The sequence below is a fragment of the Anser anser genome, assembly GCF_964211835.1.
Source record: "Anser anser genome assembly, chromosome: 5".
Lineage (NCBI taxonomy): Eukaryota > Metazoa > Chordata > Aves > Anseriformes > Anatidae > Anser > Anser anser.
This window is the reverse complement of record NC_139725.1, coordinates 63,688,577-63,712,943: the sequence shown is the minus strand read 5'-3', so window position 1 is coordinate 63,712,943 and position 24,367 is coordinate 63,688,577. Positions and strand designations below refer to the sequence as shown.

General features: G+C 42.0%; 1 protein-coding gene across 4 annotated transcripts in view; it reads right to left on the bottom strand.

Moving 5' to 3' along the window:
* Positions 1–24,367, bottom strand: part of DDHD1 (DDHD domain containing 1) — a 66,509-nt gene that overhangs the window by 2,368 nt on the left and 39,774 nt on the right. For all 4 annotated transcript variants that reach the window (XM_083836770.1, XM_083836771.1, XM_083836772.1 and 1 more), the window contains 7 exons: positions 23,620–23,726; positions 23,371–23,477; positions 11,350–11,612; positions 9,058–9,133; positions 4,335–4,484; positions 2,774–3,026; positions 1,295–1,477 (listed from right to left, as the gene is read on the bottom strand). In XM_083836770.1, the coding sequence (XP_083692896.1) occupies positions 1,295–1,477; positions 2,774–3,026; positions 4,335–4,484; positions 9,058–9,133; positions 11,350–11,612; positions 23,371–23,477; positions 23,620–23,726 (1,139 nt within the window). The remainder of the gene's footprint in view (positions 1–1,294; positions 1,478–2,773; positions 3,027–4,334; positions 4,485–9,057; positions 9,134–11,349; positions 11,613–23,370; positions 23,478–23,619; positions 23,727–24,367) is intronic.

Genomic DNA, 24,367 nt, shown 5'->3' with positions numbered 1-24,367 from the left:
TTTCTGTCCTCAATACTGACTCAGGAAGGTTATCTGTTGAAAGTAGCAGCGATCAACAGCCTGCAATGTATCATGTGAATGCTATCACAAGATACAACAGTGCTAATACTTGTGACTGCTTAGATTGCAAAAAGCCCCGCCTTGCAATGAGAAGTTTAAAAATAAAATCAAGTATGAGGGTAAAGGAAGTACCTATATTTTTCCAAAAAAATGCATCTGCTAAAATTGCTCGCTATGTTCCGGGTGGTTCAGGCTAGGACAAGGACAGCCTCTGTTTCCAGTCATAAATGCCTTTAAATATAGATTGCTTCAGAATTGCAAATATATGGGCAAGCTTAAATAAAATCCATTTCATGATACATGGTAAGCGGGATTCTCTGCAGGAATTATTTTGCTTTCCCTAGTGATAGTCTAGGAACTACTGATGTACAGATCTCATCAGCTGTAACTCATACACACATATATGTGTGTGTATACACAACAGACACAAATACACAAACCTCTTTTAAGAGGAAAAAAGATAACAGGGAGAACAAAGTCAGTCCTTGGACAGCCTTCACAGAATCACGGCATGGCTGAGGCTGACAGGGTTCATATGGAGTAACCCAGCCCCAGCAGGGCCCCCGAGCAGGGTGCCCAGCCCCACGGCCAGGCGGCTGGCCCCGAGGAGCCCCCAGCCCCTCTGGGCAGCCTGTGCCAGGGCTCCGGCACCCGCCCGGCCCAGCAGCGCTGCCTGAGGGGCAGGGGGAGCCGCCGGGGCTCTGCGCTGGGCCCGGGGCCTCTGGGCCTGGCTCCAGCCTCTCGGCTCCCTCCTGCAGGTGGTCATGGACATTGCTGGGATCCCCCCGAGCCTCCTCCTCTCCAGGCCGAGCAGCCCCAGCTCCCTCAGCCTCTCCTCACAGGGAGATGCTCCAGGCCCCTCAGCACCTCGGGGGCCCTATGGGCTCTCCCCAGCATGCCTGGGTCTCTCTGGTACTGGGGGGCCCAGAACCAGATCCAGCACTCCAGGGGCAGCCTCCCCAGTGCTGGGCATGGGGCAAGGATCTCCTCTCCCGACCTGCTGGAGATACTTTGCCTCATGCAGCCAAGAAACCATTAGCCTTCCTAGCAACAAACGCACATTGCTGTCTTACGAGATTCAAAAAGAACAGACTTAATTTTTATCATTTTAGAGCAAACCAACAAAATTAAATAGAGGCATATGTTATGGCACTTCCAACCTCCCACAACGCACACATGCAGCCTACTGAAGGTCTTGTTCCCACAGGGTATGTGAGGGGGACTAGTCACTAACATGTGGGTTCGAGAAAGCCTGAGCTGCTTTGTGAGAAAGGCGGCGTTCCAACAGTAGTGGCCCTCTTGTCGTCCCCCTCTGCTCCATCTTTCCCGGCCTCAGGTGTCTGTGAGGTGGTTGTACTAGATCGACCAAATCTTGAAAAAAGCATCCCTCCAAGGCCCTTCCCGATGCTCGCAGCTCCTGCATTCACCACGGAGAGAAAAAAAACAAAACACAAACACAAGCACAAGAGCAGCTAAATCAAACTGCAAATTAAAGTCACTGTAGCACCCATCAATTAGAGCTGAATGACGGAAAACACTATTCATGCTTTTCTAGGGTGGGAACAGCTTATCTGACTTAAGCGTACACTGCTTACCATGAGACTAATCTAGTGTGCAAGCAAAGGCTATAATTTGGAAACTGTAGTTAAGGGAACAAAAATACAAAATAACACTTCTGAACTTTTTAAGGATGTGTTGTAATTCCTCTTTCATAAAAAGTTGAAGACTAAGACAAATGTTTTATAACAATGGTAGTACTTTCTGAACATAAGGATCCCATCGGGACATTTAAGACACTCCTTTATTAAGGGGTCTTATGTGGACATAACCCTTACAGAGATTTAGAAATGCTATATCATCCTTCAGAAGGACTATTTTGGTTGCTCAGGAAGAAGGGTATAAAAGTTAAGAACAAATCTGTGTTGTTTTCTCCTGACTTTGCTGCCACCTTATGGACAAGACATTAAAGTTACTGTAGTAAAACAGCAAAAAGCAGTGTACTGTGAGAGAACACTGCTTTGGAACATTGTGTATTTTTACTTAAGGACTAAACTGCTTTTATACACTATTTATTAGATTGGAAAGATTCCTTGCACTAGGTCATGTTAACCTTCTTCCAAATCTCACATAGAGAGCTAAAGAAAGTCCTTGAGTCAACAAAAACTGCAAGTGTGTGCTCAAATATAAGCTCCAGTGAAAGTGAATTTAATCTTAACTAAATCAGAGCTTATTTTGAATCGGAAAGCCAGAAGGGGACAGACTTCATAACTAAGCAGCCCGAATTTCCCTTGGTAAAATCATGAATTAAATAGAACTGTGATACTTTATAAGGAGTGATTTTTCTCCTATTTGTCAATACCAGAACATGTAGTCACAAAACAAGCTTTAAAACATTTTTCCATGAAGTACAGTGGAAACTATTAAACCCCCAGGATGTTACCTCAATAAGCCAGACAACAATAAGGCGGCAATAGCATAAACTCCCTGACCCACATCCTCTCCCTGCAAGACTTGACTCCAGTGTATTATGTAAACTATCTTTACTTCAAAGTAAATGTTAGTTTGGATTAAAACAAGCAATACACCTACACAGAACAAACACTAAAAATAGCCAGGAATTGCTTGCTGACAGTTGCACCTTAAACACCACACCACAGAGCAGTGAAGCTATAGAAGAAGATGCTATTTAAAAAAGAACACACAAAGCAATTACCCAATATACTGGCTTTGCCTATGTTTGTTATAGACTCTCCATAGTGGCGTCGAACCATGACTGGTGAAGTAGTTGGGCTTGGTACAGTTGAAGCACTTTCACCATCAGTTACTGAGGTAGGTTCTTTTGTTGGGTTGAGAAAACTTGGCTTCATATGCTCATAAGGTAGAGGGTTTGCAGTGTTGTACCAGTGGATCTGGACAGGTGAAATGTTGCTGTAGTGTTTCAGAATTAAAGGTTCTAACCTATAGGCCTGCAAGAGCAATTCAGAAAAGAAAATTCTGAGAAAATACTAAAGAAAATTCCCATACAGAGTCTTCACCAACCTCAAATCCAAAATATCTGTAACAAGTAAAGCCTAGAAAATGACAGAATAATGGCATTATATTCTGGTTCACTTATTTTCACTGCATGGGAGATACATTAGCTGCCCAATTGCTTATACACACACATTTGCATATTTTTCTGCAACAGCTTTATTACCCGTTTACTGACACAAAAACTGCTATTAACAGATGTTTGTCATTATGCTTAGAAAGACCAAACTTTACACAAGTTAAACTGATCCTGCACAATGAAACAGAGTGGAAAACCAACTATGTGAACATTTTGTTTGATAAATCTTCATTGATCCCTGTGCAAACCATGAACTGGAAGGGCATTTGTATGCCTATTAAAAAGTCACTTTCTATTGATTCTTTGTTTTTCTTTGTTTACTTTTCTTGTTTACTTAGCTATAGAAAAGGGTTCTGCATTTATTTATCTTAGAACTAAGCAGAGTTACTACTTGCAGAGTGGGCCTGCTGACTGCATCCTGACTAGTCATCCTAGGTGTCCCAAGAAAATTCTGTTTTTGGAGTTGCTAGAGCTGAACAAGATCAGATGAGCAAGAACCAGCGTGTTTGGAGCTGAAAGATATCCAGCTTCAGGTAGAGTTTAAAACCAAAAGTATCCCCAAATTACTATTCTACAGCAAGCGTGAAACTCCCAAATCAGACTACCATCAAAGAAGTTGCCGAGGCGATACAGATCAGAAGCCCAACATCCTGCCTTTGATAACAGCGAATACTGTCTGCCTATAGAAGAGCTTAAGGACATGGCAAAGCTATACCAATACTTCCTTCCCAAGTCCTATCCCACCCTCTAACAATCCGTTACTATTCAAGGATCCCTTGGGAAAACAGTCTTTGATTTTCTTCAGTACCTTGTAAACTGCTTGTGTGCGTTTCTTTTAACAGCAGTAGTCTCTTAAGACATATGACGTTTAATAGAAGTCAGTAAGTTAAATAAAAGTTGGAACTAGAGTGAGAAATTTCATGTCTTTGCAAAAAACGTTGGGTATTCTCACATCTTAACCTTATTAATATGAAAAAAGAGGTACATGATATTTAAGGCAATTATTTGTAGAAAATATTCAACAGTTATACAATACTAATAAAGACACACTCCTGTGCTGTAACATACTTGCGTTGATTCACATGCTTTGAAGATCACATATTATCACACAGCTGATGCTTAAAAACACTCAAGGCAAAAGCTTGCAACTGCAATTACAACTCACCACTGGATCTGTTGGATGAAAAATATTTAGTAAGCGGTTACAAATTGTTCTGGGCAGAATATGATCTTGACTACCGCTGTTTCCTGGACGGATGCCACGCAATGCCAAAAACACTGCTAATGGAGATCCCATACAGAAGAAATTCTCAACCTAAGGAGAGATTTCATCTACGTTAATAAGGGAATTAATGCTTTCTAACATGGCTGGATTTGATTTCTGTTTCACAACCAAGAGACTTGTACAGTATTAGTAACTCAAAACAGGGAAGAGCACTATAACATACATAGTGTAACATAACAGGTTATGTTTCCCATTTCCCTTTGCTGTCAGAAGAGAGTTATTACATGTTGTGGTGCTGCATAGTTCAAAAACTGAAAAACAAGTTGGATAATTGAACTAAAACAAGTCTACCAACACTGGAAGGGGTAAAGTGAGAAGAATTTGGAAGACACTAAGGAAATGTGATGAGTTTCACAAGACTGAAGTCTGATTTCTCTTTCCAAAGACTACCACAGCTCCTCGATCTTACCCTCACCAAGTATTCCACGACACATTTTGCTACATACACCATCAAGGAAGTAGAAATGCAAGCTAAACCGAGTATTAGAGACAACACACAGAATTCTCACGGTAGTCACACACACGTGTGCAGGCTGGTACAACCTCTTAAAAATATCTGGTGTTCAGTGAACAGAATGGTGCTTGTCAAAAGTGCCACCACATCACGCGTTAGGAACCACTACCTAGGTACAGCACACCGAGCTACCCTGCAGGCTACTCCCCTGCTGTCCAAAGCTACCGCGACTTGCTCCGAAAGGACTGCCTTTAGCACTGAGAGGCAAGCTGAGTGAATCCGGACTGCAACCACTAACCCATCTGACAAAGGTCACTGAACATGCATCAGTGGTAACGACTTTTGGTCACTACCAACCTGGGCCGGGATTCAACAGTGACCTAGAGGTGAATGGCTTCGTATCCCATTACCAATCCTCAGACATCGTCTCCTAGAAACATCAAATGTAAAACTCTGTAGTCAAAAGTATTTTCAAAAGTCAAAGATACTTTTTAACCTTTAGAATATTTTCTTATACGAGAGATTAATTTTACCATTATCAGAACTTCGCTGTAACTTTCCCAATAGTGCCAGTTTGCAAGGCACTACAACCAAGCAACTATCAATGCACTGCTGCTGAACTGGCGAGAGAAATGACTTAATTCCTGCTAAGTGCACGTGGAGAATACTTGGATTCCCGCACGCCTTCACTGTATGTCAGCACATGGAGCGAGGGTGTGGAAATAATGGTCTGTTTCATCTATCAGATTCCAGCCCTGAACAACACATTCTTCCTCCTCTTACTTGGCGCTGGTACTCCACCTCTTCCATCCAAAAGAACGCGCAAGTCCCAATTCAATAGAAAAAAATCTAGGTCTTCAGTAAAGCTATTCAATGTCATACGCTGCAAAGCACTGCTCATTGTCATCTGTATTATTACTCTAGCCTAGTTCAAAGCAGCTCTCCTTTCTTTTAATTAAACTTTACAAAGAGCCTTACATTTTTGCAGTTTGGACAAAAAGCTTTCTCATCTTTAAATACAATAGGAACAGACATTCACTGTGTAATCCTTTAAACTGGGCAAGTAACTTCTAACCCTGTCCATCTGATATGCCCGTATACCGCATTTGGAGTACACGATTACGGTCTTTCTGCTTCAGAAAGAAATCAGGAAGTGACTGCCACCTTAATGCTTGCTAGGAGATATTTTAAAGATGTTTTCATGAATTCACCTTAGGCAAGTACAGACTAGGCGAGAATCTCAGAAGGTAAATATTTGCAATGGTTACAAGGTACATGGCTTTTATTCCATTGTTTCTACTGGTAAACAGAAGATTAACAGCACCCACAGACAGATGACATTTTCTTGGACCACAGTGTTCTTTGCTGTGTATTTTCTTACATGTGCAAGCCTTTCAATGTGATCTTCCAACTCTCTCATTTCCTCTGGAAATGTTTACAAAGACAAAAGTACCAAGCGGAGGGTACTTTAAGGGGTGGCAACAGATCAATACCAAAGCAGCACACACTAAAAATCGAAAGTAAGTCTTCCAAAAATAAAGTCCTTTAAATTGCAGCCATTAGACTCCTAGCACTGTTGCAAAGTGGCTGAAGAGAAGACCACAATCTGATGAAACCTGCTGGGAACAGAGGACTAAAATCTTTCTATAAAGCATCTATTAATTTTGATGCTTCTCCACGAAGCAGGAGTGAGGCACTTCACATATACTTCACTGTAAATGTTTAAGAGCAGAGAAGCAATTTTTAAGAACATGACCTTTCAGGATAGCACTTTTCTGCCGGTTATGATTCATAAGCAGAAGTCATAATTAATTTTTATGTTAAGCAGAAGCTGAGCCAAATACTCAGCCATTCAACTTAAGACTGACGTTTTTTCAGAACGAAAAGAAAAATAAAATAGCTGAATGAGACAACAGAAGTGAGACAGCGCAGCCCTTTTGTGCGTAAATGAGTGTGGGGGATAGATGAACATGTTCAGTGGTGAAGTTAAAATGGAAGAGACAGAAGGCAATTACAGTCTATGTTTATGTTCTGCCTTTTAGCCTGGAGGATCCCAAATTTCCTCCCACAGAGAGGAAATACAGACCTCTCCAGCAGTCTCTACCCATTCCTTTGCGCGGGAACATTCTGCAGCCTTAACAAAGAGAACGGAATTCATCAGTATTACATGGGGAATTTGACTGGACTGTTGCGTGCTGAATTACTCTGGCACATTTTTATATTCAGTTTAAAGTCTTCCTCCTCTCCAGTAAGGTTGCACATCAGCATCCTATTAAACACTCATAATTCTTGTACAGGTGGTAAAACACTAGTATCTTACATAAATTTGTGATTGTTTTTGTCAACATTGACATCACTGTCAGATGATGCTACATAAAAACCACTGGGTGAAGTACTAGCTGGAGCTTCTTCTGGAAGAGCTTCTGTAACCACAGGTGAATTAGAAGTGCTAAGGAATCATGAATCACTTTGGGCCAGCACACTAACAAGTCCAGATTTAAATTAATTTCCATTTCAGTATTAGGGAGCAACTGAGGTACATCCTGCTCTCCCCTTCCATACTGTGACTGAAAATCACCTTACAACACTTATTTTCATAAACCACAGAGTCATAAAGAGGTAGGTATTGCACCATTCCCCACGCTTTTATATTCTGGCTAATCCTTTTCATTACAACCGTATGTACCCATTTGGTTGTGCAATACAGCCTAAGGAGATCAGGGACCAAAGAATCCAGTCGCCTGCATGGCACAGACCAAAGTAATTTGTGGATCAAGCATTTGCCCTGAATAGTAGTAACTCATGACCATCTAGAGCTCAGGTCTGGCACGAAAGAGCCAAGGTGCTTACTAGTCAGTACCTCCACAGCAGTTCCTTCTCCTTCAACAAGCTAGTGGTCACCCTCAGTTAGCTGGACTGGCTTGCTCATGAGCAATCAATCATTTTTCAATGTCATCCTGTAGAAATCCTCCCTTGGCAGAGGCCCCTTGCCACAGATTCATAGAAAGCCTCCTTCTTCTCCTGGAGGTCTCCTCGCCTCCCCTTGAGGTCTGTCTCCAGCACAGTACTCAAGCAATGGGAGTCACCAGTGTAAAGCACTGCTTTACACTAGGAGCACTAGCATAAAGAAGTCAAATGCCTTTCTTTTAGTAAGGGTAAGAAAAAAGATGCATAGCGTTGGAAAAATACCTAGCAGCAATTTGGATTGATACAGTCTTCTCTTCTTCCACCTTTCTTTTCCCCTCCCTTCCTGCTCCCTCTAAAAAGCATCTGTTCAAAGAAATCTTCAGTTTAAGCAGAGCTGAGTGAGGAGTCATCTTTGCACAGAGCTAAAGGAGTATCAGTCTGGCTTCAGCTTCTTTGATGGTAGAGATAATAGCACAACATGTGTTTTTAAGCCGTGATAAAAATGAGAAGGCTATGACAAATTGAATTATGGTTAGTTTCCTCTTTTTCATGGCTCAGGATTGACCTTGGCTTCTGGAAGTGCTTCTGAACTCAGAAGGAAAGAAAAATGGCAAGTTAAGAACAATGATCTATTTTCTTCTCATCTATCATGTCACATTTTTATAATATAATATTTTAGGATATAGTAGAGCGAATACAAAGTGTTGTGTATCCCACGAAGAAGCTAGAAAATGTCTTTTCCCGGTGACATGAAATCCTAGCAATTTACAGAGCCGATTAGGAAGCAATCTATTTTATGAGACTAAAAGTAACTTGTCCTAACTGTCAGACCAGAGTAATTTGGAAGGAAAATCCACTGCTGGAGGAAATTCAGTCAGATTTGCTCAGAGGTGTGACATGTTAGACGTAGTCCCCAAAGAAAATGGATTAGTTGACAAAATAAAAGTGAAAATTTTTATGATACATGATTGTTGTAATTTGCCAAATGACTTTTACCTTCCCACATGGTTGTGCGTGTGTGTAATGTAACAATCTATACGTTGGCTTATGTATTTACATGTAAACATACATATTTGTAATAAAATTTAATAAATGAATATAGTAACATGTTTACACACATCCATACACATTCAAACTCTTTTACCAACATTATGTCTATGGGCATGGAAAAAAAAAGGTAGAATAACTCAAGTGCACTTTTACTGCAAGCAGAACATTTAGTAAAAACCTAGACATACATACCTTAAATTTTAAGACAGGTGTTTTCGATATGGTAGATGCCTTTAAGCCTTGTAACCTCTCCTCTATTTCTTTCAACCTAGAAAATAAGAAGATCTTTCTGAGATACAAAAAATAAAATAAAATAAAAAATAGCACTAACTTCTCTGATCCAAACAGGCATTCCTGGAGGGTCCAACAGTTTTGTCTGTTAGGAAGAGAGTGACCGTGCTGTTTGTTTTTTCCTTTGAGGCAGTCCAGTCGATTAAGATCAATGCTTGTGAAATCCTGTTTCTCTGACAACAGGAGGAATCAATCAAGACATGACAGTTTCCTTGTTCATCACCCCCAAGAACTTGGCTATCTGCCCTCCTCAGGAGCAGGTGTCTCACGTCCTGCTTCCTTGGTGGTTTTGCACCCAAATCAGCTGGTTTTTGTTTGTTTGCTTCATTTAACCAGAGCCACAGGAAACCCCATGGCCCAAGCATTATGGAGTTCTATATTGTGGTGGAGTATCCGGAGGACAGCGTCCCACATTTTCAACTATCATGAAAAAAGGTCATTTACTTGTTCTTCTAGTCAGCATAAATTCAAAAATAATAATAATAAAAAAGAGCAGCTACAATATAAAACACCTCCTATATAGGTAGAGCATTATGCCCTCTTCAGAGCAGGAAAAAAAACCTCTTCAAGTTCTCCTAAAGCATTTTACAAACAAAAACATTAAGCTTAACCTCTGTCATCCTGATTAGGAAGAAACAAGTCTGGAGCTAAAGCTTTCTGAAAAGTGGTACTCTCAAAAAAGTTAGTATGCTTTAATGAATACTAATTCATTAAAAAAAAAATTGTTAAAAAACCTAATTCATTAAAAAAAGAAGGCATGTGGAATTCTTAACTATTGTGAACTGCTGTCGAAGGGTTCCAATAAACAAACTCGTATGCTCTGTGTATGTTATTCTACAATGTAGAATATTTATACATGCTGTCACACACCCTACTCAGGCATAAGTATTTCCAGAAATCCATTACATATTTGACAACCTTACAACACTAGAAATCCAGAAGACAGAAAATACAGAACTGGCATCCTGTAGCAGTTAAGACTGCACGACACTAACGTGGTTCATGGACAGGAGAGCCACTCTTATCTGTTACAGAAGTGCCTGTGTGAAATGGTACTTGAATTACCACGGATGAAACCTGAAACACTTCAGTGAACGCCTAAAGAGCTGTAAGTGTGAAAATGGTAATTTTTCACTACTCACATGCCAGTAACATGCCTGAAAGCTTGTTTTACCACTAGGCAAGATTATTTGGTCTCTTACTTCCCTTCTCTCAGAAAGGTTGCACTTTATCCAGCCTTGCAGCTGTTAAGAGATGTTCTGTACCAATCTCTAATTACACACATACTGATTTCAAGCACTCCAAGAGATCTGATACTATATTAATGCTTCCCAAGTGCCACCAGTACTAAGATAGGTTTCAATAAGGCACCAAAAAGAACCGTGACCATGATTTATCCTCGCCTTCCCACTGAAAGACTGAAGCTCAAGCTCCTGTTATTAGATTCTCTATTTACAAGGGCCTCACAGCACCTTGAAATCCAGGTTAGAACAGGGAAGGGACCTTAACACTGTGGAGACATCACAACGTCCCCTAATACGGAGAATCCATACCAACACCTGTAAGGCACCAAAACCAAGATCCGATCTGCCACAATAGGCAGTGCTGCTTTGCATGCAGAACTGCATTAACCTTTCTAAATGGCAGCATGCAGAAACTGGTAAATGATCCGCTGCAGAGCAGTAATCCCATTAAGCCCAATCACAGTAATCACAACATCTGTAATCCAGCTGGTGGAGCTCAATTTCCAAGCTGAGCTTTCCTTGGAGAAAACCTCTCATTTTTCTCTAGAAACACAGGAATTTCACTACTCAGGTTCTGAGTATTTCAGCTCACTGTCCACCTGCGAGCTACTTTGCTGTGTTTCTCAAGTCTCTTAAGGGCTAACGGCCTGACCTTCTCCTTTCCCTCCCAGCTAGGAGCAGCTCCCAGCGCATGCAGGCAGTACGCAGCAGCTACTTGTTTGGTTTTGGTACAGCCCATAGGATATAGGTTCAGAGCTCTTATTAGCAATGCCAGCTATCTCTGACTGCTTAGTCCTGAGTTTAGCATTTATCACTGCCATTCAGCATCATCACAGGAACAGCAGCCACAGAAGATAACAGCCATGGTAGGTTCTGGAAACACCCAAAGGACAGCATTTAGAGATGTGGTTTTTTTTTTTCCTTTCATAATCAGAAGTGGATGCATTACCGTTGTTTGGTTATGTAAAGTTCTTCAAGTAAACGTTGCTCCTCGTAACTCATCCAACTCTCTTCGAGCTCCTCCTCCTCCTTCTGCAGCAACTGCTCGTAAAGCCTGACGGGGTTCCAGCCAGTCATGATGTCATAGGTGATGACACAGCCCAGCGAGTGGGACACGATCGAGACTTTCCCTCCTTTCTCCTCAAACTCTGGATTCCGAGAGCAGAAAAGCGTGTAGAGCCGGTTCAGCTCCTGCTGCAGCCCCTTGACAAGCTGTTTTAAGACAGCAGGGGAAGAAAGTTTAACAACATCATCACATCACTCCTGTTCATGTATGTTGAGTGCTACATAGACCAGCTTCGTGAGCATGCAGATAGAACAAGCACGATGGTCTGTTTGCATAGGTTCAGGAGGTGAACAAAGCCTGAGGGTTGCTTCAACTCTGTTGCTGTTCTAGAAACAGCCCTCAAAATGCCCACCTGCAGAACAGAACAAATGAACCCGAGGGGCACCACCAAGCCATGTGCTAACCCTAAAACTGCTGCACTGCACAGCCCGAGGCATGATCACAGAATCCTTTAGCTTGGAAAAGACCTCTAAGATCATCAAGTCCAACTGTTAACCTAGCACCACATCACGTCCCTACGCACCACATCTACGCGTCTTTTGCATACCTGCAGGGATGGTGACTCAACCACTTCCCTGGGCAGCCTGATCCAATGCCTCACAACCCACTCTGTGATACTGAAATAAACTCTCAAACGAGTAACAGCTGTGCTTGAACTACCCCGCTACATCCTCACGAGATAAGCAATAGGTCTCTGTTTTCACTAGCAGTCCATTAGCAAAGCAGTGACTGCTAACACACCTGTATTTCCCTCACTGCTCGTTTCTCCCCCCGTTTCTCCCCCCTGGCAGTACGTTTCTCCTCTGTCAGAGGTTTAGCTCCTTTTCTCACTTAGGAGGCTGGAAGGAGCCTGGGCCATACGATCTGGAACCAGCTTGCATCTCTGCGACAAGCCCTGCACGTAACCCTAGACCCATGCCCCCTTCTCTATTCATCAGAACGAACTAACAGCATTCCTACACCTTGTTGCGAGGGACTGGGAAGATAAATCCGCTAAAACTGATATGCTCAGACACTAAAGCGACAGCCTAAATGGGTTCTGGGAAAATATCCCAAACTGCTTTTGGATCTTTGTAAAGCATACTTGGTCTCATACAGTCTTTCATTATTCTGCCCACTGCCTATCTACAAGTAGGCTTTCTATCTTCTACTCCTACCATACTACCCCCAGTGTATTTTTTCCATAGGAATCAGAAAGAAATAATGCTGATAAAGAACAAAAAGCCTCATCCCAGGCAAAAGGAAGACAGGGGAGGAGAAAGAGCACAAATGAGACAGGCAGAGCCAGAATGTGAACATTTGATATAAACAATGCTAAGAAACCGAGTAGGTATTTACTGGTTATAGGCTTTTGGGAGATTGTGAAGGAAAAATAGGAATGTAACATAGTTCTCAGACATCATAAACTAATCTTACGATACTACCGAAATAAATACATATTGGCCCTAAGTTAATTGAATATCCCAGAGGTTTATCTGCTTCAAATCCTATACTAGTGTACATATGCATAAAAATGTTAAGATTCACAGAAATATTTTTTAAAGAAAAATGTAAAAAGCCACAAGATTTAGAAATTTGACCAAAAAAAAAAAAAAAAGGCAGCTTTACTTGTGCTATTCAACATGGTAACTGAGAAATGCTTCCCGGCTGTGGCACAGAGGAGGACAAACAAGAAATTGCAAATCATTTCCTTGTTAGCAACAGGAAATTAGAGCTATAGAACATGTAATTTGAGCATGATTTTTCAAGTGTCTGAATCATTACTGAATATAAATATGAATGGCACTAGGACTGTCAGTGTCTGATGCACTCTTTACTGAGATAGAAACCACACAAGCCCTATCCCTCAAAGCGTTGTGAAACGATTAACAAAGCCTTGCGACAGCTCAGAGAGGAAAATATCAACATTCCCATTTTCAAGTCTTTTCACTGTGATGCGTTTGGCACTATGCAGACTTTGGGTGCTACTTTCACACATGAACAAACAGGCAGAGGTTTTTAGCCAGAGCTGAAAATAGAAATCAGGACTAGCTTGGGCTGGCTGGCATTTTCTCCGTTTAAAAAAAAAGGCTTTGATTACAATCCAGAACAAAATAACAGATCTGTTGAAATCAAAGCGGTTCAGGATTGTTGCCAGGAGCTCAGAGATAAGAGGGAATGCTGCTCTCCAGTGTCTGTGTGGCTGGCTGTTGTGATCCTCCGAGGGAGCCGACACACTTTGTCCTGCCATCGGGGACCTCAGCAGGGAGCCCAGGACCCCCAGCCACACAGCAGGTGCTCTGCCTGGAGCATGGGCTCCTTGTTTCAGAGCAGGCAGCATGGAAATGCCAAGCAGACTGGTGCTGGACTCATCGTGGCTTCCAGGCACTCTGTCAGTATGGGGGGAGACGACTAATGCCATCTCATTTTAAAAATCCTACACCACCTAAACCTGAAAATCCTAAGCAATACATGCCAGCATGCAACTTTTTTTTTCTGATGGGAAGTTAAAAATAACAACTCAACTACTTCTCTGTGTTGCTTGTTGCATAAAAGCTGTTGCTCCCAGTGCACTGCCCATCTTACTCAATAGTTCTGTACCCTACTCTCCTCTACCGTAGTCTTATTTCAGAGGAAAAGCAGATACCTTCCAGGAAGTATCTTCTGTCAGCCTGCCCACAGCCCATAGGCACAGAGAGCATAAGTAACCTGCTGGCATCACGGCATTTCTTTATAAAGGTTTTGTTCTCTTGCCATTTTGAGGCGTAATACAGCAAATTCCTGGAAAGTCCTGGTCGGACGCAATATCTAACCTTGCTTTTGACTGTCCTGCTCCTTAAAAACATGCCGTTACTGAGGAGATAGGCGAAAACATGGACAGCAACGAAACTGTTCGAGGATTTCCAAATAGCAGTATATTTAAGTTTGCAAGCCAGAGTACAAGTATTAAATTCAAACTAGATCATCGGCCAGATATTGTTTGTAAACTCCAAATCACCGGTTACCTAACGTTGTTGTATAATAGATCTGCTGTAGTAAAGCCTCCAGGTTTTGAAGCACTATGTATGAATGGTTTATTTTCCTGCTATGACAAGAACAACTCTGATCAGACAACTGATCCTTTTGATACACAGTAAGAAAAAAAAAAACGACAGAAGGAAAAGAAAAAGCAAATTCATTTTAAGTCCCAGCTACAAAATTATTTAGTTAAGCAGTCTATAAAGTTAAGATACTATTTAATCCTGAGCTGCTTTCTTAGTCTTAAAAAGCACACAATACCCTGACCTGTAAAACAAAAGCTTGTTTTGAAAAGGGTTTTAGCCTGGCAAGTATAACATGAAGTGCTTTCAGATCTGTTTTGTAGTTACAGCCTGAATGTATCCTAACCCACCATTAAAAATGATTTCTATAAATATCAATTGTCCTTATCAAAATCAACATTTCATTGTAATTAAACACGAACACAGCCACCTATTAAATTTTCTCTCCTAAACTGCATCATTGTAAAGCCGACTTTTTCCCCCCCATCTACAGCTTGTCATGTTTTTTTCCTCCCTTTAAATGGTTTATAGGAATCTGTTTAATGAAAAAAATAAAAAAATAAAGAAAAAAAAACAAACAGGTCCCCTTTCACCCAGCCCCCCCTGCAAAGCACAACACCTGAGTGGCTGCTGCATGGTCTATACCTTGCTGTCAGGTTGTAAGCGGAGGGTACATGGTCCAGAGCCTGGTCTCCTGCTAGCAGAACTTCTCCTGCTCACACTTGAACTATAACCGATGGCCTCCCAACAAGGAAGCCCTTTGCCCTCTGCTTTGCCCTGTGCTTCTGCCAACCCTAAGCCTCCCTGCCTGCTGCTCCATGGATCCATTATGTGCTTAGGAAACACCTGCTGTTTCTGCCTGAAAACAGGAAAGTAGGAATCATCCAGGAAAAAAAAAAAAAAAAGGTGAATAGTGGAATGCAGCATGAACCGACCCCTCTCTGTTTCCATCTCCCCTCTTGCTTCCTCCCTCCCCGTTTCCACCTTATTTTGGCGATCAGTGAGACTGAGCATTGACAAAGAGCCATTTCTGCAGCCCCTGCAGTACTGCTGTTCTTTGCCAGCCCCCCCAGAAGGGCTTTTAGTAAGGTTTTCCCCACAAAAAGGCTAGAGTTTCCTTGAGTTTTTGCCCAACCCGTATCACCACCTCCTAAAGGCTTCTTGCACAGACTAAACAAGCTCAAATATCTCACACAAAAGGATAAATGTGGCAGCAGCCAAGTGAGTCAATTTTTTTCCATGCAGCTGCTCCCACAAACCTTGCTGGCTGCTTTGACTGCTAATCTGCTGGCTGCTAAGCTCTGCGTTACCCTCAGCTCTTCCAGGAGGGACCAGTGAAATGCAGCAGGCTTACGCGTCTGCTATGAGCAGATCAAACCACTGTAACAACGGGAACGCTTCTTATTTCTTCATGAACAGCCACATCAAATCCCTTCATCCCAGCTGAACCTTCCACCACATCAGTTTAGCATCAGCCTGAGGACACTGCAATATTTGAAAGAAGGGTACAGAAAATCTTCCAACGTTCCTATTTTCCTTTCCAGAAAAGTCCTTTCTCTTTGTTCTGATTTCTGGGGAACAAAAACCTGAGCACATTTTGCAGACTGATCGTTTCAGTGCAGACTGGTGCAGGATTAAAATGCTATGAACCTTGCAGATGCACCACTGCAAATGCTCACGTATAACCAGAGAAAATAAAACAGAAATAAAGAAGGACTTTACAACACCTGAAGCCTTTAATAGAGTCAAATTTCAAAGGCAGATTTTATGGGCAGTCATAATCAGGCAAATTAAGCAACCCACAATCCTCAGACTTGGTAGTGCACCCTTATGTGCCATTACATTTTCAGACCTGCAAAAATAAAGACACTTGAGACACAGCCTGTGACACAGTTTGACACAGCAGTATCCAAGTCATGGATGCATTTCCTAGATGTTTTATTCTGCTCCCAAAAGGCAAGAGAGAGACCTGATTTCCAGTGGTTGAAGATTTCAGTAACACAGGGTGAACGGAGAAAAACACCACAGGACGACTGAGCAGATGCCGCATGCTGCTACCGCTCTGCAAGGCTCTTTTGGGAAGCTATTTTATTTTTGCTTCGTGAAAAGTAGATCGATTATTAGCTGCCTGGAGCTCCCTTTATCAGCTGAACTTGTGCCAGCATATCTTCCGTGTAGGAAACTTAAGCTGACAGGATCAAGTTGCTCAGAAGTCATCAGCTTATATGCTGACAAACTGAGGTTAAGTGCTCTTCACCCTTCGCAAACTTAATTAAAAGCCAAGCAAAGAATGGTCTCTCTGCATACGTGTTGAGAGCCAGAGTGACAGTCATGCAATCTGAGGGGAAGACAAAGCTGAGACTGACAATCAAGGCAGGGAATGGGTCACTGGGCCTGCTCTCATCTGGCCATAAATCCCCTCTGCTTTTCTGCTTTCCAATTACATGCCTGTCTGGCATATCACTTCCAACACATAAACCAAACCAAACCCAAACAACCCATCCCAACCCTTCAGGAATCCTGGTGGCAAGGGCATGTGCTTGTAAACACAAGCTGGGAGCCTCGGCCAGACGAGACACACCGCTGCCATCCCGGCAGAGGAAGGAGCTGTGGCAAGACTGACCGTATGGGGAGAAGGATCACGTCTCTAATCGTCTCTTGGACACTTGGGTACGCCTGGATTGCTGAAGCACGAAGGGCAGTAAGTAAATGTGTAGGCAGTGAGACATGCAGAGCTGCTGTCTGTCTCAGCTGAAGCCCCTCTGTGAAGGGCATTAAGAGTGTCCTTTGCTGAGCTGGAAAAAAACAAGCCTCTAAATCCCCATCACCAGCATCCGAAACAGCTGTTCATTCCTCTTCTGATGGAAAAAAGCCTTGCGAGACCCAAGTGTAGATAAGCATGCCGATTTCTTGCAAAGCAGAAGGAAGTTGGCTATGTGTGTGGCAGACACACGTAGGCCTGGACCACCCCGAGGAGGCAGCAGGAAGAACTTCACCTCCCCTGCATGTCCTAGTGGGCAGGATGCTGGGGTAAAAGTGGGCTTTTCAGTGCATTCCGAAAGTACCAGGGCAGAAAATGACACTTTCACTCAATATTCAGGAAATTATTATTTTTTTTTCCCAGGAGAGTAAGGACTACAAACCCTCTGCTGGCACCCTGAGCACAGAAGTGACACAGAGATTGCACTGTTCTTACTCAAATCCTCAAAGGCCTGCTCGTGGCTAAAAATTGAATATAGCACTCTAATCTCAACCTCTCTGATCTGTCAAAGACAACAAAAAAATTGCCCTTCTCTTGGGCTCTCCTGATTGTCCTCTCCTGGCACTGCTCTCAGCTCTGAGCACCCCCTTGTGAAACTTTCGGAGTGCCTTTCTGTCCTCTCCACGGGACCCTCACCACTGGACATCTTCTCACACGAACAGCTTGAAGCCCAAGGGAAAAAAAACACAACAAACGATAACAGATAACTACACATTAAAAGGGAGTGCAGGAAACCTGACCTCTGCACCACTCCAGCTTGAACAGCATGAATGTTTCTGTAGGCTTCGTGGGAAAGGAATCTGAAGCAGATCTGAGAACTGTGAGCTCTGTGAGCAGCTCCCTCCAGACGTCAAGAGAACTTCAAGAAGAAAGTGCAGATTTGTACAAAATTCAGCAAACAGGCAATAAGAAAGCGTGTGGGCCAAATGAAGGTGGAAGAAGGTCTTTAAAAGCCAATGAAAATGTGAATCTCAAGGACAGATTGTAAAAGAACACGAAAACAAAAGCAAGGAGCATTTGCTGCACGTGAACAAAAACATGCCAGCACATACCGCAGAGGTGGGGAGGCTGCTGACCCTCCAGAACATAGAAGTTGTCACGCTGCCTGGCGGCATCACGGATGGATGCCAGAAGAGTGTCACAACAACAGATGAGAGGCCAGAATGAGACTTAACTGTGTGAAAAGACAGGAACGGCTTCGTTTCTTAGTGACGTTACAGATAAAGGATCCACAGATCTGCCCAGACCCCAGTCTCTTTCTCACTACCCCTCTTTTTGTTGAAAAGCCGAGCCCAATCCATTTCTAGCCAAGTCACCGTAGTCAAAGCTAAGTTTAGGTTCTGGCAGATCCAGTAACCTACCACTTTATGAAGCTGACAATCAAATGAATTAAGCAAGCTGTGAAAGTGCTGGCAAGCAGCTCCCTATTAGGTTCAAGGGAATAAGCAAAACCAGTGTTGAAATATCCCCAGTTAAAAATCTCCTGCCTCACATCCCTCTCCTTTTGAAACACGTTAAAAAAATGCTTTTTACTGCTGAAAGGAGTGAAGCAGAGAAGAACATTCCAATTACAAAACCTCTTATCAAAGGGGGATGAAATCTCTAGTAAAAATTAATACTAGTTCCATCTTTGAAGAGTACAGTCATTAATCCCCTTTCTTTCATATGTGTGTAAGAGCAAAGTGACAAGCCACTTCAAAGTGGACAGTGCAGCCTGCCCAGGGGAGCAATGCTATGTTGGCTGCATGTCACTGCATCCCCTGGTCTCCTAAAGCCTGTAACACTCCTCCACGTCCCTGAGCCTTCATTTCCTCTCGCCAGCTGGTGAGAAACGTTCAATGCCCACTGCATTCTTTCCCCTGCACGTCGGCTGTGGCGGAAGTAATCCATAAACATCTACTGATCTTCTGAGGCTATTGCAATATTTGAACTAACATTTTAAAGGTCTTTCAGTGACGGATGCAGATAATATTAAGCCTGTATTGCAGGCACTTTCTGCCAAGACATATCAATAATTCACAGCATTACAATTAGCCTGGAAGTAAGCACAGCGGAGATCAGTAAAATAAGCACTTAACAATATAATGAAGGTGACAACACTAAATTTGCTATGCATCAATTAGGCTTTTTAAACTCTGTCAGAACCATTTATTATTAAAGAAACACAGAACTACAGCAGCACGGATGTGACACAGTCACCCACTGGACACGCTAACAGCCCACATTACGTTACCATAAATAGCACCAGCAAGATCAGAATCAGTGTGAAATGACTGTTCATTTAGAAATAGGCACGTGGGCATCAAAATATCAACTTAGTTTCTTTTGTTATCATGTCTGTAATGTTTAAACAGGGACTCCGCTTTCCTCATCACGGAGCACCACACAGACGAGGAGCTGCGTAGCACAGTTCACTTGCAGCCTCACACAAATGCCACAACCAACTGGGAGGGCTACAAACAGCCCCCACACTGAACTCTGAGACCAGGCTGTCTGAGACTTTCACTGAATTATTGATATGTGTCTAGTATCACATTACATGTCAAAAATCCAAAAGGTGCTTCTGACATTTTCCTACCATGCTGCAGAAGAAACAATACCTGCAATCAGAGAGGGGGTTATCCACCAGGTTCCCGTAATGCCTCACTGAACAATCCAGCTGCATCTGAAGCAGCTGTCTGCTATCTCATATGAAAGCTGATATGACAAGGTTTTTCCTTTTTTTTTCTTTCCTTCAGTGGTTACCCACTCGAATATCCCTCAGCAAGAGGTTTAAAGAGCGGTCAAAAGCTTTAAAGCAATGGCCACATTACTTCCAGATGTGGGGAGAAATCCTTTGAATTAGAAATAAAATTAGTATCAAAGTATAGTTAAGCGTTGTCAGGTGGATAACAGCTTTTGTTCTTCTCTAGGGTGAACTCACTGCATTGTTCAATTCATTTCATGGGGCACAGCAAAGTTTAATTAGCTCCTTTTGAGACACTTCTAAGATGTTCGGATGGAAAGCTTTAGGAGCACCAACAGCATCCAAAGACTCAGGTTGGTGTTATAAAGTGGTGTGCAGGAATACTAATTCTGAGCAACATGGGACTAAGTGAATACTTGAAGACAAAGCTTGCTTCCGAGCTGGAATGAATACTCTGAACGGAGTGACCTCTGAACATGGTGGGGAGATGGACACCACAACGCTGGTTTTCCACAGGAATGCTCAGCTTGATAATACTGTCCTTAATCTGTGCAAAGTCAGGTCACAGGAAATAAAATGGGATAAGAAGGAGTAACTGAAAAAATACAAGTCTCATTTCTGTAGCTAAAGGCAAAATAAAAGGTGCAAAGACGTACAACTATTTAATGACTAGGGTTTTCCACAACTCCTAGCTAAATGAGCAGGGATGTGATCAAGAGGTCACATCCTTGGCAACACAGTGGCAGCACATGAACTCTGTAGCTGAGCGAAGAAGAAAAACTGCATCCAAATATTTTGACTACAATAAAGATTCATTTCAGAAACCTGTTCTTCAAGGTTTTAACGTTACACCTGTAAATAGTGCTTTTTGGACAAATGCTCGCAATTCAGAGTGTACAACTTCGCTTTGAGAAAGCTGTACGATTTATCAATGCAGACCGAATAAGGCAGGGTAATGATCAACCGGGGCGTATTCTTGGGGTGAAATGTTTCAAGAAAATTCATAGAATCACAGGATGGTTTGGTTTACCCTGGCCCAGCTGCAGGACCTCGCACTTGGCCTTGTTGAACCTCACGAGGTTCTCACAGGCGCACCCTTCAGGCCTGCCAAGGTCCCTCTGGATGAAATCCCTTCCCTCCAGCACTACGCAGCTTGGTGTCGTCAACAAACGTGCTGAGGGTGCACTTGGTCCTACTGTCCCTGTCATTAATAAAGATATTAAACAGTACCGGTCCCCATACAGACCCCTGAAGATATGCCACTTGTCCTTGGTCTCCACTTAGACATCGAGCCGTTGACTGTAACTCTTTTGAGTGTGACCATCCAGCCAATTCCTTATGGGTTATAGGGTTACGTTTCCCCTCTTCCAGTCACTGGGGAATTCACTGGACTGCCACGACTTCTCAAATATGAAGGATAATGGCTTAACAACTTCATCTGCCAGTTCTTTCGGGACCTGTGGATGCATCTCATCAGATCCCATGGACTTGTGCATCTTCAGGTTCCTTAGCGGGTCTTGAACCTGATCTTTTCCTACAGTGGGTGGTCCTTCATTCTCCAAAAATTCACTCGATTTAGTGAAGAAAACAACTTTTGTAATCAGATCTAAGTATAGCCACAGCACAGTTATTTGTCAATTCTCATACCTGAGGGATGGTAATATACCTGCAAAACTACAGCTCTTCTGGGCAATGAATTCAATTTTTCATGCATTGTTGGCCAGCATACTTAACCTTTACTTGCTAATCCATTTCCAGTAAGATGCCAGTAGACATGCCAAGTCTCTAATGCACTTTAAAAATCTATTTTTGAGCTGCCAGAGAAATTTTCTTCACTTGCCACAGAAGTTCACACTGGTCTCAGTTCCACAACAGACAAGGAAACCTGATACACAGCTGAGAACCCAGGAGCCCTGAACAATGAACTTTGCATTACCAAGCAACAAGAGAGCACAGCTTTCATTACACTTATTTCTAGCGTTGGAAGCTTAAAAGGCTCATAGCAATTTCAAAACCACTGCTGCTATCAGGAAAGTTATTATTATTAGGAAGTTTAGGTTTTACAATTACGTTGACAGTCTAAAGTACCTAAACGTATTTAATTTTAATGAAAGGTGGCATCAGGTCCTCTGGTAAGATATCTTCCACAACCCCTAGTTTAACCATGCAGACTGAGCATGAAATCTGCAAAAACACTACCATTGCTCCATATATAATGCAGTCAATAAAGAAAAAACTATAATTCCTATAGAAAGTAATCCTAAAACCTCCCTACAGGGCTTTTCCAGGACGTGTGGCAAACAAAGGATGCTCACGGGATGACGCACTGTATATGTTTTACAGGGTACTTTGTCATTTATTCAAGGCTTCTCCATTTGATGAATGGGGCCACACAGACGAAAGCTCACATGCCTACACAGACATGGCAAGAATAAACAACAGCTTCCAGTATATGAACACTCACCTAACAAACAGGTAACTGCCCTGCTTTTCTTGCAAGGTCAAGTGTATACCTCTATTAATACTGGCTTGGGCATGTTTACAGATGTTGCTGGCCCCATCTGACTTCACATTTGACAGATATTAAATGACGTCCACAGATTTTGCAAGAAGTAAGAAGATACTCAGCTCTATGGAGTCCCATTGCTCAGAATGTGCAGATGTATGAAAACACTGTAAAAAACCCTTTCATTTCTAAGCTGCTGATTTCTGCTCTAAACAAACTACACTGACTGAAGTTTTTGCTGTTTTTCTACTTTTCTCTCTGTTAAAACTCTGTATTTTGATTACTTGAAGTGTAAATGTTATTTTTTTATGTTCATAATTTCTCCAAAATTACATGCCAAACTTAGGAGTCCCTTAACAGCAAGGATATACGAGGATCATCCTGCTGGATGTTTTCCAGGTATTTTACACACATACTGATAGGACAAAAGGAGAACATGGTATCCCTAATTTTACAAAATTAAAGCCTCATGTCTTTCAGAAATGTTGAAGCTGCTGGTTACTCCTCAATGATATTAAAAAAAACACCCTAAAATATTATATGCTTGCACACATGGTAATATTTCTTATTTTCTACTGTAGAATAAGAAAAGACATTTCTATTGCTCATCTGAAATAGATGCCTGTCTGCTCCTGTCTCAAATCCTAGGACGAACTCTGCCAAATCCTGGTTATCTTCTCACAGATAGCTCCCAACAGGAAAAGAAACCTGAATTTTGCCTACCCCTTGGATACAAGGCCAGCACTGAACTGGAAACTTTTCCTGTCTCAGAAACAATAAGTGAGGAGTGTCATGGGTACAGAAAGAAGATCCCAGAGAGCTGCACTTGCTGCCCACGCAATAGCAGCAACTACAGGTGATCTATACTTGAAAAGTTTTAGTATTCTTTATTTAGTGTCTCAGGAAAGCAAACAAGCAAGCAAACACTTACTTCATCCCTATAAAGAGGACTTGTGTAGTACATGATATCCATCGCACTGCTGTTCAGCATGTCCCTTAAACCTCGTACTTTATCTGGAGTAATGGAGTCCACAGTGTCTGAAAGAAAAGAGACTCGAGTTACATGCAGGAGAATGATAAAATCCAAACACGGCACATGCAGAGAACACAGCATGAAACTTCTGGGGGACAATTTTGCAGACTGCAGCTACTGGAATAACAAAAGAATCAAGTAATGTACCTCCATCCAGGGTAAGTTTTGACCTCCATTCAACCGGAAGAAATTCAACATGGGTTGCAAGATTGGAAAAATACTTCTCTTCTATTTTTCTTGCAGTATCTCGCATCCTTACAAAAAGAAAGAAAGAACATGTTCCTGTTAAGACTACTATTGGTGCACTTATCAAAGAAAGTCAGTGCATCCACTCATTTCTCTCATTGCTACTTTTACTATAATGCATGCTTATTAACCTAGGTGAAACAAAATTGTGAAGTAATTCAAGTACTTAAATTATCATATAATGGAAAATTATGTGTATTACATGCTCAAAAGAATTTATGAACTTTAAATGTATTTTACTATGAGCCTAATAAACTGTCCAAATTAAATTGAAAGACGTCTGTTAACGCTGGCTGATTTGGGCTAGAATGTGATCTAAAAATTAAGAATTCTATCACTGCCTTGAAATCCTGAATCCACTGAAATCAACCATTTAGTCCATTATGTAAGGAAGACAATTCAGTGCTTTTAAGCACAACGCAAACTATTAACAATATTGCTTGAAAAGTCAGAATTTTAATTTCTCATATCAAATTGGAAAGCTTTAAAAGTTCTCAGAGCGAGAAACGGGATCACTCATTAGGATTTCAACTTACAGTAGCAGATGCAGAGACTGTGCTTTTAAATAACTTTTCATTTTTAAAAGATATCTCAACATGCATGTTGGTGGACACATCTCTCTGAAGGGATATAAGAAACTTAAAAATAC